Here is a 13,276-nt window from a genome sequence, read left to right as displayed (position 1 = left end):
TAGTGCACCACCAAAAATATTGAATGCACTTCGGTTCTGAGATGTCTCCAAAGATAAAAATCGCATTGGGTTCAATAAAATCGGAAGATCGTGCCGTCCTACCCACCTCAAAGCACTGCTGAATAGTGGTGGCACTCCATCGTGCAAGAATCACATTCGCTGTCTAGTCTCTTAACGGAACGCCCTCCAGTGGCTCTGGTAAGGCTCGTTGAAGATATTCTAGTATGACTCCATTTAGATGGTTTTTTTGGCTACACTGTTGGTTATTGTGCAAATTGAGAATACCATCTCTGGAGAAATTGGCCTCATCGCATGCTAGGATGATATTTGGGAACTTTGGATCATACTGTGCACTGTCCACAAACCACTGGCAGAAGTTGATACAGTGAGCCAATACAACCCTCGTGGAGCTGTTGTCGCATCGCACCAAGAAAAATTCAGTCTCAACATCTGGTATCGCATTGTTGGAGACAATTTAGTGGAACCTTACTTCCTTCTGTCTAGGCTAAATGGAGGCACCGACCCTTATCAGAGTTACTGGAGGATGTTCCATTAGCGACTAGACAGCGAATGTGGTTCTTGCACGTTGGAGCACCACCACATTTCAGCCGTGCTATGAGGTGGGTCATCTCAAACACTTAGCTTATAAAACCGAAGTCTGAGATGTCGACCATTTACGGCTGTGAGACTTCGTAACACACTGGAAATCTTTGCAAACGTTTGTCAATCATTTTTACGCCATTGTCGTTTGTGTATTAGATAATGATCTTTTGATATTCAACAATCTGTTTTTCACTTTATCGCTAATCAATATCTGATGTGGGGGGGCTGTCATCAACCTAGCCCCCATGTTAATATTGAAATAAGTCATATCTTCAAAAGAAGTGCAGTGCAATGAAAACTAACTGTTTTGCATAGTAGTGAATTGAGGGTGCAATCGATTGGGGTAGTTATTTTTATCAATATCAGAAGTGGGGGCTGTCGTTAACATATCCTCCCCCCCCCTCCACGGCACGTAATTTATTTTTTTTAAAAGCTTGGAAAGTGCAAATTCAATTAATCTCCTAAAGGGGTATGGTGCAATTGCAATGAGAAATCTCTGTGGTCATGGTAGTGCATCGTTGGTGCAATAAAATAATTTGGTGGTGCTTGATAGTGCACCGTTGGTGCAATTGATTATTTATGTTATTATTATCAATATAAAATATGGGGGGCTGTTGTTAACTTAGCCCCCACTTTGATTTTAAAATTTATTTACTTCTCCCGATGGTACATAAAAATTTTGGTGGTGCACTACTGTGCATGATGGGTGCACTAATTAATTTGACAATTGCATGCTTGGGGGGGCTAACTTAATGGAGCCTCGTAAAGCTACATCACCCATGCATTTGCTGTAGAGAAAAACTACACAATATTGGCCATAGTCAAAGATGCAGAATTTTCATACTTCAGATACAGAAAAAGTATCTAAAATACAAAAACTATAGTTTAGCCAAGTCAAAAAACACATGTTTTTTTGAATCAATTAAAAACTTAGGCAGAAGCACAAGTGGTCTAAATAAAATGTGTGTAAATTTAAGTGTCTTATTTTGACTTTTAATCGACACATAGGATTACATAACCAAAAATTTAAGTTTAGTATAACTATGACGATTTTAAGACGATTTTTAACAGTGCTACCAATCCCTGTAATGCTTGAAGATTAAGCTCCTTCCACCCAAAAAAATTAGGTCAACCTGTCATCTCATTGGTTCACTAAAACTAACGTTTTCTGACCTAATGCTCATGCCTGTGACTTTCCTTTCTCCCTCTAATGTCAAGAACAAATTGGACCATGATGCAAAACAATCATCAAAACATAGTCATTCTGTCTAATATTAAACAAAAAATTCTTGGTTTAAAGCTTGAAATAAAATTTAATGTACAGAATAGCTGGTTTTAAGTTATTTCTTGCTTAACTAGTACGATCAATTTTGTCATGACCTTTCTATTTATATCATCTGGATATTTGATCCACAAGACTAATTTAAGTGTGCTAGTATTCTTTTAACTATATTAACTGACTTCCATAAGAATTTGCAGAGGATAAAAGCTAGTAGCATAAATGACCACATATTCGCGAATAGTTGTAAGAATTATACTGTTAAGCTACAGAAGAAACGGTTTGGCATTTGGTGGGAACAATATTGCTTAAATGTTAAACAATCGCATATCTACAACATTTTTTCTTTGAACTCAGAATTTTTTCAATGAAGAGTATTTCAACAATACTGTTAATTTTTACTTCATTTAAATGTTATAAAGTGTAGATTTTAAAGTAATAGTTTGAGTCATACTTATAATCTTATTTGAAAATGAGGGATAGTGAATTAGAGAACGCTTGGGGAATTAAATGGGGTGCATTTGAAGGTGAATGTGCAGATAAAATTTTAATCTTCATTATGAGTTGCGTTGCCCTTTACCAGTCTTTTTACTCAAATTCACAAGAATTAAATTTTCTTTGAAAAATCAAGCAATTTTGGCTCAATCTGAGTCGTGTTATTTAAGGTTCAGATTTTGGTTATTTATTAGTAATAAATACTGATACAAATGTTGTTTTTTATGATCTGCTTAGGTATTTCTGTGAAAAATTTGTTTAGCTGATGTACGAATAAACTACGGATGAAGCTAGTGGCACCAATAAATATTTTTATGGTTCTTTGCAGTTCTTCCCATAGAGATTTACCAGTGTCCAAAATGAAAATGGAAATTGTACAGTCAGATTGTGGTTATACGTTGGATGTTACCTGACAACAACTAGCCTTACCTGAAGAACAACTAAATCTGAATTCCATAAGAATCACTGTGAGAGGCATTTTACTCATCACTTCTTATCAAAACAGTGTTGGTGCTGCTTCGGAGGTTTACTTATGTCTACAATTTTCGCTTGCCAAACAGCAGCAAGCATGGTAGAAATTTACGGCATCCGTAATATTTGGTGTGATATACGGGCTTAATGAAATCATACTTTGTTTAAGAATACTGGTATTTATTTTTAGGCATGAAAAACAATCACTTCACATAATTCAAACTAAGGTTTTAAATTAATTTTTAATTAAAGTCTAGAAATTAGTTCAATGAAATTGTCTGGTTTTATTACCATATACTCAAGTTCAAATGGATAAGGATTAATTAAGCCTTCAATACCACTTTAGCACAAGAGCTTCCAAAGTTATTACTGAAACAAATTGAACTGGAATATTCATCCAAAATGTTTAGCTCAATAGAAATTGATAAAAATGCTTTAAACACTTCCCGCTCTTTCCCAGAAACTTTTATTGAAAGTAATCTACCCCACTTTGTTTTGTAAATAATTTTAAATGTAAATTAAAACATTTTTAACTTATGTTTGCATCTTAATTATTTATTGTATTGTTAGTGTGTTGAGAAATGTCATCTCGTAAAATTAAATTGAGAATTTATAAAAAAAATCAAAAATCTTATGGATGTAATTAACTTTGCTACATCACATGATTAAAGCAGCATCTGTTATTTGCAACCCAATCTATTGCTGCCTATAGAATTACACTATTAGTCCGTCGGCCAACAGTCAATATTTAAGAAATTAGTACCACCTGGGCAGGCAAATTTCTACCGATACTACGTTGTACCTGATGACCCCCTTATAAGATTTTGATGTGATAGCAATCTCGTGGGGGTAGCTTAAGAGGGGTAAAAGGGGGTCAAAGGTAATTTTGGTGAATCTTTCGAAGCGTATATCTCGTCACTCTCTGAACCGATTAAAACGGGGATTACATAAAAAAATTCCTTGAAAAAAATGCCATCGATTGAGTATTAGCACGATGTTGTCACGTGTAAAGGCCACGCCCCATAAAATGTGTTTTGATGGTCAAATCGCCCTAAATAGTTGGTGCATATACTCAAATTAAAGGTCTTGACGAGGGGAATACGATTATGTATGTATTAGTGCAATTCGTAGTTAAATATATCACTTAATTACTAATATTAACCTTGTTTTCGTTAATATTAATACAAAAGTAAGGGTAATATTATTTTACATAAAATCGCTTTCAAACTTCAATTTTATAATGGCTGGAAATCTTTAAAGTAATATTCAAAAAGTTACAAGTCGTCATCACTATCAGAGTATCAGTAATGGAGTCACTGTCGGAGTCGTCTAGTTCGAATATTGGTGTGGCAACCTCTTCCTCCGGGTTTTTATTTTGGCATGTCTGTAATTTACACATCGGTACAGGGTAATCCATTTACCATACACGAACAGGTTGGAAGTTTGCAAGAACGCGAGCAATTACACGATAAAAGATCTAAAACCGCTTGCGGTGCTGGACTAGTCCGCATCCAATCGATCACTAAGCTATCACCTTCCATTTTCCATCCAAAGCTTATTGGTGATGGAATTTCAGGATTTACATGTAGAGATTTCTTCCAGATGCACGTTTGATAGTTGGCGCGCAAGATGTGCATGTATGAACAATCTTTACAGGGTGGTAGTTAACTAGTCTATTTTTCCTTTTTTGGAACAAAATAGACTGTCAATGACGGACGAATTTTTGTTGCGCGATAAATATATTTGGCAAGTAAAGGCTTCGATGTCTTCAGAAACGCACGGTTCAATTTCCCACAATTCCCCAAGTTTAGCAAAGGCGTTTTGAAATTTTGAATTATTTCTCATTGTTCTCAGCGCTTTAACTTTACCACGCCCAGAAAAAGAGCTAACGGTGTCACAACCTGTGAAGGAGTGAAAACCAATTAGGGCGTCGCAGACTGATTATCCAACGGATTCTGATAGATTCCTTATATCTAAGAATCTTGTCCTATTTCGTGTTCCGCATTTAATATACATTGGGGTTGCAATCTGATTGGAAAATGCTATACATAAGATTAAAACGTCAGTGTCTTCGACACAAAACGTTGTAGATTTTAAACAGTTATTAGCAGGGTGATTAGTGTGAAGTAGCATGTGGGTGTCAGCTTCTTCTTGGGAGGAAACCTCCGTACAACTGCCACGCACGATTGAGTAGCATTTGTCATCACAAGTTACATAGTGTTTTATGCCCAATTTTTTGTTGTACTTATCTAATTTCCATTGTTCTATTAAGAACCTAATGAGATTAGTTTTATTTACTGAGGAGCATAGAAATTTTCTCCACTGCGATATAGGGTGCGCTGGTGTGATGTTTCTGAAAGTTATACTTGTGTTTGTACCCCGTCTGCATCTCTCGGCATTTTTAATAGAAAAATCTCTCTATACATCGAAAACTACATCTATTCGCTGACATTCTAAGCCTTCTCGTAAAACCATGCATAGACATTACCATGTCTGCGACATCTCCGAACGATTTGGGTATTCCAATTTTCTGAACTATACTCATTCCGTCTATAATGCATGCAGCTGGTTTAGCTCGGGACTCTGAAGGAGTGTTCAGTTTTTCCAGTTCTTTGGCAAGTGTGGCTTTTTTTGTCTTGCGCGGAGAACCATCTGCATTTGCAAGAGCCCAAGGCAAAGGACCAAGCGGATTAGCAACTCAGCAAGAACTTCTCTCATGTTGAGCTGGCGGCTTTGAGCAACAAGAACCATATGGCTAAAGATATTGCGATCCGACTTGAGAATGAGGTCTTTGTTTTTCCGCTACAAATTTTCTTTTGCCTTTTAATGCTACTGAAAGTTTTCAAGTTACACTTTTTCATCTTGTCAAAAAAATTTACTCTCATTGGAAGATTTTCGAGTCTTTCCTCTTTAAAAGTTTGATAAGCTTGTTCTCCGACACTTCCAGCTCTTAAAAGATCATTCTCGACATCGGCAGGAGGTATTACACCAGTAGACAGGCTGACCAAGTCAGTCTCTCCTCGTTGCATTGGGTTCAACCCACTACTTTCCATTAGTTGTAGAAGAGATTGGATATCAACTTCATCTCTTTTTACTCTCGACGTTTGAAGGTCAGGATGGTTAGGGTTGCTCTTTTTCTGATCAGTTATGTTCCTTAACTGTCTTAGACATTTTCTCCTGGAATCTGAGGTGATGTAATACCTAGTTATTGCTCCCGGGTTCAAGCTGAAACCCTTGGTTCCTCCCGCCGTTTGCGTATCTTTGTTTATAGTCTCTTCAATGGTTTGATCCACAGGGATTCGTCCAAATGGATTCAGTTGTCCAATTTGAACGGAAAACCCCCCTTCTCTCAGAAATTCGTCCGTCTCTGGATGAGTTTTGGGAAGTTGTGACATCTCAGTAAAGTAGACGGGAAGATACCGTGCGTAATTTATTCTGTCGTAAGCAAAGCACCATGGTATAATTTTTCGAATGGACGATAGATGAAGTAACCAGTCTCCTTCTCTTGTCGATCTGATCAAATTTAGATGAGTATCCACCATATTGATATAAGATACCCAGAATTGAGATAAAGTTCCATTTTTGGTTCTCAAAATTTCCATTCATTCTTCAAACTTTAGTCTAATTCTTGAGAATGAAGAACTTTGTATAACCTTGTTCAAGGAATCGTAACCAATTGACTCGCTCAAACTAGATATCATTTCAACGACTATTTTCAAGCACTCTTGGTCGTCTTCATTCCTTGTTTCTTGAAACCATTCAAGGAAACCTTCCCCGCCAATCTCAGCAACGCTTCGTATAAAAGTTTATGTACTCTAACTGCTCTGTTATAAAGACACCAGAAATAGAACCTTATATTAAAACACCAGCTTCGATGCACAGATCTTTCAATCCAGCGTCTTGATAGCATTTTCCGATAACTGCAAATTGTATGAAAGGAACCCATTCTTAGAATTATACTGAGAAATGTTTAGGGGTGTTTGAAACGTATTTCCATTGCTTTCGCGTAAAGGGCTTGATCAAAAACGCAAACAATCTCAGTAAGGTTCAACGATTTCATTATAGCCAGTGACTGATTCAAAACTTCTAAGACAGTTGAAAAATCAGTTGCCGGAGAATTAATAGTTGGCAAATACCCGACTGAGTCTTGAGTTATGCCTTCACGGTCATGCGTAAGAATATTAAATCCTGTCCATTTTGCAATAGTTTGAGAGTCTTGTTGTAACAGGTGAGAGATAATCCAAACGATATTTTTATACTGGGATTGTTTAAGTTAGTGGCTTGCGTCCTGGTGTTCAGCAGTCAATATGTTTCAAATTCAAATTCAAATTCAAATTTATTCATTCAATTAATACATTTTTTAGTGAAAGGGCCAAGTCGATTATCGACTTATAGCCCTTGCTTTTAAATTTGTATTCCAATTGGAATAACAATTACTTATTATTTAAAAGAACAATTGTATAATATTAAAATTAGGTAAACAGAACCAAAGAATGATAAGCAAAAACTTATAAACACAAAAAAACAACATTATTAAAACATATTATTTTCCATAACTTCCAATTTTAAAAACTTTTTAATTGTGTAAAGAGTCCTGCATTCTTGGATTTTTTTTCTGACCAACGTTATACGTTTCTAAAATAGGAGGTTGAACTGCTACGCTTTGTTTGGTTTTCTCTATAGATGGCAATGTACTGAAAGGGTGAGCACCAAACATTTTCGGTTGAACTGCAATTCCGTTAACGCGGTGTGAAGTTCCCTTTCCGTCTAGCGTTTCTTCCAGTCGATCTATGTTGTCCCAAGCTAAAGTTGTGTGTATTCCAGGGTAGATATTTGATGGTATAACAGAACATCCGTATTCTTGCACGGTAAGCTTTTGAATACAGAGCGCTGTATCAATCTCTTCCAACTTAGTATAAGATATACAATGTCCAAACCGATTTAAAACGTGTATTAACTCGGCATTGCCAGTTAGAGACTTCACTCCAAAAACTAGAAGTATGTGCTTTGGAAGATGGGTTTGGCCTCTTGAGACGGAATATATTAAATCTTGGGCAAAAGATGAAACGTAGCGCATAGTTCGTGGAGATGGATTGTCTTTGATTTCGTTTTTGCACAGTAAAGTGTACAGAAACTTGGATAATGTCTTTGGAATGACAAATTGGTCCTCTAATAGATCCAGTTTAGGTGGCCAATGCTTAGGGGTAGGAATGCTTTTAATTTCATCTCTAACTTTTAGGGCGAATTTTGTGGCGATGTTGTCATCAAAACTTAGTTCGGATTTGAGCGAATTTAATTGTGCTTTTAAAGAGTAATTTTCTTTGATCAACTCGTGAAGTGATATATTTGTAGGGTATAAAAGAAGGCGACCATTGTCGTCGGAGAGTAAACAAATGCTACTTTGAAATTCGTTCTCCAACTTCCGACGAATATGTTTTTCCGTTGAGTATTTTACCTGGGTTACTCCCAAATAACTCATAAAGAAAACAAGCTTTTCAGTCAGATATACCATGACACAACTTGCGATTTTAATATGACATCGTTCCGGACAAACTCGAATAGAAGATTACACGCGTTTAACACGGTTATATCATATGAATTGTCTCCAGAATGCAAGTCATTTTCGCCAGCCGCAGATTGATGTCGGTCTAACCCATTTTACCTAGGTTACTCCCAAATAACTCATAAAGAAAACAAGCTTTTCAGTCAGATATACCATGACACAACTTGCGATTTTAATATGACATCGTTCCGGACAAACTCGAATAGAAGATTACACACGTTTAACACGGTTATATCATATGAATTGTCTCCAGAATGGAAGTCATTTTCGCCAGCCGCAGATTGATGTCGGTCTAACCCATTCAGATCTTTTATTCCCCTCGTATATGTGCGGTAACAGGTACGGTGATAGTGCCCTTCGGCAGCAACTATATCTCTACATACCACACTAATTATTCTGGCATCAATTTTCTTAGTTGCTACCTCCCTAATTTTTTCATCAGATCGAAAAGTCACAGCATTTAATATGTGATTCTCTAGTTTTTTTTCCCGTATAAACTTGTTATTTTCACAAAAAAATGCACTTAATGTCATAAACTCTAGAAGTTGGCTTTGATCTTACCAAACGTGTGTCAGAACTTGAAGCTTGATCAGGGTGGTTTTCTCGCTAGTTATTTTGTAAAGTAATTTTCTTTAGGTCTCTTTTCATCGTGAATAAGCTACAGCATTTTCTATGGTATTGTACACCGGGTATTACAGTACCTGATACACTTTCTGCGATATTTAAAATTGGCTCATGACGCCTTATTTCGGCCGCTCTTTTCAATGAGTTCCAAGATTGAATGTCTTGAGGCGATATCAAATTAGATTCATCGTCACAGAAATGGATTAAACTCTTTTGTGGAAGCCCTTCAGACTTCTCCATTTTCTTATGGGTCAAGAATTCAGAGAATAATTTTAATTATTTGCATTAGAAAACAAACAAAAGCGACGTACGATTTCAAATGTGTCATAACGGTATAGTTTTCACTTATGCCTCGTCGAGAAGTGAAAGTACCTGATACACTTTCTGCGATTTTTAAAATTGGCTCATGACGCCTTATTTCGGCCGCTCTTTTCAATGAGTTCCAAGATTGAATGTCTTGAGGCGATATCAAATTAGATTCATCGTCACAGCAATGGATTAAACTCTTTTGTGGAAGCCCTTCAGACTTCTCCATTTTCTTATGGGTCAAGAATTCAGAGAATAATTTTAATTATTTGCATTAGAAAACAAACAAAAGCGACGTACGATTTCAAATGTGTCATAACGGTATAGTTTTCACTTATGCCTCGTCGAGAAGTGAAAGATGGAGTAGGAGAGGAGGTTATATATTCGTTATTAAAATTTGAAATTTCCACCACTTAAGAGCCACCAAGTGAGGCGTTTTAGAACGTACCTCTACATACAACTAAAGCAAGACAAAATTGCGCAAGAAGCAAGACCTAGAATTTAACTGGAAAACTAATTGTAGAACTGGTGAAAACAAGGTTAATATTAGTAATTAAGTGATATATTTAACTACGAATTGCACCAAAATGACCTTTGACCCCCTTTTACCCCCTTAAGCTACCCCCACGAGATTGCTATCACATCAAAATCTTATAAGAGGGTCATCAGGTACAACGTGGTATAGATAGAAATTTGCCCGCCCAGGTGGTACCAAAATTTTGGTTGGCCGACGGACTATATGCAATAGTTGAGTTTTCAACCCTGATTAGTTAAAAATATAAAATTTTGAATTCTGGCATCTGGCATTTTGACGTTGTAGCATTGACTAAGAAAGGTGTAAATGCCTTTCTTAATCTATGGTTGTAGAAAAGTGTTCATATATTTTTTGTTTTTGGAAATGTTTTTTACTACATGCATTATAATTTCCACATTTTGTAGCATTAGCCTAGCTCGAATATTTAATGAATTCGGAAGCCTTTGCCGATTGAATACCTCGCTATACCAGATGAACAATGAACTAAAAATGGTCAATCGATGTATTCCAATGAGGACCAACTGATTTGTCATTTTAGATGCCTAAAGTGTTTTTAAATTTTTTTATGTTGGCAATAATGTTTCTCCATTGGACGTCCGCTTTCTGAACTCAAATCCCTCTTGAGTGGTTCATCAATGATTTCAGATTATATTTTTAAAACATTCCATGTGGTTTCTGTGACTGACATAAGACAGTTTATGTATATAAGTCCTTTGAGACTTAATTTGAAGGTGTGATCCCCATATTGTCCAGTTAAGCCGGTTGACGATTTTGCCTGAAGTGTCAAACATTACAAGAATCTTCTTGGTGGTAGGTCTGTCAACTTTCTAGCGAGAAAGAAACTGACATACATTAAGAAATCCAACTTAAATATTTTTTTTTGAATTGTACACATTGTGCATTGCTCAAAGTTTCTGAATTAACAAACAGGATTTTGTCCTGCAGACCGGTGCTATTTACAAGACTGCCGGCTACCAGAAGTCAATAGGCAAAACGACTGAGTTGCTTTTCCTCTTCTATACGTGTAACCTCCACCTCCAAAAATTGCCCAATTTTTAAATTGGCACATGCGTATTCAAGCTGCTATCTGCATGATCATGTCTAATTTCAGAATATATTTCTATTGAAAAGTGTTGGTTGAAATTTTAATGAAAATTATTTTATCTAGGCCTTCTATGTTTTTTTTATTGAGTGGGGTGGCAAGCCAAGCACTTCGACCTAAGATCCATTGTGCATCCCCAAACTGGGTGACTTAAATAAGTCCTATTGCTGACACAAAGCTAAAATCTGCCTCGCCGTGATGTTAGAGACGTCATACGTCTCCAACCGGTGCATACCCAAATGCTCAAACCTCTGGGCTGCATAGAAATCGCTGCTACAGAGTACATGTGAGGCAGTTTCCTCCTCAGCTAGACAAGCTCTGCGAATCAGGTCATCGCTAACCCCAATAAGAGTTAAATGTCTGTTTAGATGGCAATGGCCTGTAAGTAGGCCAATAACCATCCTAATACTAGCCCTAGAGAGCGAGATTAGTTCTCTGGCTCTCTGCCTAGAAGGGCCAAGAGTAAACTCTTTGGCCTGCCTTTCACCCTCAATCTCAGACCATTGTCTAAGTTGACGATCTGACAAACTTGGAGATCAAGCCGCGTACAAGTCCTCGGGAGACAGGGAGAGCAGGTTCCGGCCCAATGCACCCAGCCCTCGCACCTTCCTTGGCCAAGGCGTCGGCCCTTTCGCTCCAAAGATGCCCCTTATGCCCAGGCGCCCAAGAAAGTTTAACTTTATTGTGCAACCCAAGAGCACAGAGGAGATCCAAGCAGCTCAAAACCAGCTTAGAAAGAATACTATACTGGCTGAGAGCTCTAAGAGCGGCCTGGCTATCCGAATAAATCTGGATAACCTTCCCATGATACCCCTGATGTAAACAGTAAGCAACACAAGAGCAAATGGCAAAAATTTCTGCCTGGAATACACTAGTGTGTATCCCTAGGCTTTCATAGAAGTCAAAATTATTAGTAATGCAATACATCCCCACACCAGTGCCATAGTGGGCCTTAGACCCATCAGTAAACTAGACGATCTCTCCTCTGGTACCGAGGGTAAAGTTACTCCACTCCGCACGGCTAGGGAAGTTGACCTCAAAAGGTTTACTTAAGTGTAGTTTAGTAACCATCATATCAGAACCCATTGTCAAAATCGGGATCTGATTGGAAATATCCCGATAGAGCTTGGTGTGGCTATGCTCCCAATTATTAGCCTTCCACCAGTCATTTTGGTTAAGCCTATAGGCACCTAAATAGCCTGCTTCCTCAATAAAAAGGTGGAGAGGAAGCATATTCAGGAGAATTTCCAGAGAAGCGCTTGGGGCTGTTCTCATGGCTCCTGTAATGCCGACACAAGCGAGCCTTTGTAGAGTGCGCAGATCAAACTGCACAGTCCTTAAAGTAACTCTTGGCCACCAGAACACAGCTGCCTAGGACAGGATAGGTCTGATGATCATAGTGTACAGCCAGTACACAGCTCTGGGGCTTAGGCCCCAGGTTTTGCTAACTGTACTTCTAGTTCTCCAAAATAACATTTTACCCTTCTTGACTTTATAGTCAAGGTGTGGCTTCCATTTTAGTTTGCTATCTAGGATGACCCTGAGGTACTTAACCTCGGTACTCTCCACTAGGTCCTTTCCAAATAAGGAAAGACCCTCGAACATGCCTTTTATCCTTTTACGAGTAAAAGGAAACCATACAGTTTTATTAGGATTAACCATGAGGTTGACCTCCCTGCACCAGCTCTCAACTGATGATAGAGCCCTCCTCATTACATCCTTCACTGTTACCGGGAATTTCAAAGTAATTATGATAGCAATATCATCAGCGTAACCGAAACAGTGGCATCCTCCCTTGTTCAACCTCCGAACAAGTTCATCCACCACCAGGCACCAAAGATGGGGAGATAGAACCCCCTCCCCCCTGTCGGAAACCACGACTGGTGGAGACCAGCAGGGATTCACCCAGCAAGGAGGATGTCACTTTCCGGTCTGTTAACATAGATTTGATCCAAAGGCACAATGTGTCATTGATACCAAATCTTCTTTGCGCAGCCTGCCAATCTCGTTGCTCCACCAAGGAACTAACCTTGGCCAGTTGGCAGGCTTTGCCAGACAATTGCGGTGATAGGAGTCGATAATGGACTGTTGCACGCGATCAACAGCCAAATCGAAATCCAACACCCATGAAAGTTGTGGCTTATCACCTTTAAGGAAGAAGCTTAAGTCTTCCCTGTAACCGGACCAATCTGTGCCCCTAGGGTTACGAATAGTGGTACAAGCCCATTAAGGTTTGACCAGAATAGTAAAGCAAATGTGTCTGTGATCCGACAAAGACGGTTCGTTAGACACATGCCA

General features: G+C 38.1%; 1 protein-coding gene across 1 annotated transcript in view; it reads left to right on the top strand.

The window, feature by feature from the left end:
- Positions 1 to 3,329, top strand: part of E(Pc) (Enhancer of Polycomb) — a 42,933-nt gene extending 39,604 nt beyond the window's left edge. Inside the window, exon 12 of the mRNA XM_090162975.1 lies at positions 2,706 to 3,329. Coding sequence (XP_090019101.1) covers positions 2,706 to 2,790 — 85 coding nt within the window. The 3' untranslated portion in view covers positions 2,791 to 3,329. The remainder of the gene's footprint in view (positions 1 to 2,705) is intronic.
- The last annotated feature ends 9,947 nt before the right edge of the window (positions 3,330 to 13,276 follow it).

Source organism: Leiobunum rupestre, chromosome 11, assembly GCF_980474605.1.
Source record: "Leiobunum rupestre chromosome 11, qqLeiRupe1.1.hap1, whole genome shotgun sequence".
Taxonomy (NCBI): domain Eukaryota; kingdom Metazoa; phylum Arthropoda; class Arachnida; order Opiliones; family Sclerosomatidae; genus Leiobunum; species Leiobunum rupestre.
The sequence above is the reverse complement of the archived record's forward strand: the minus strand, read 5'-3'. Positions and strand labels throughout refer to the sequence as shown.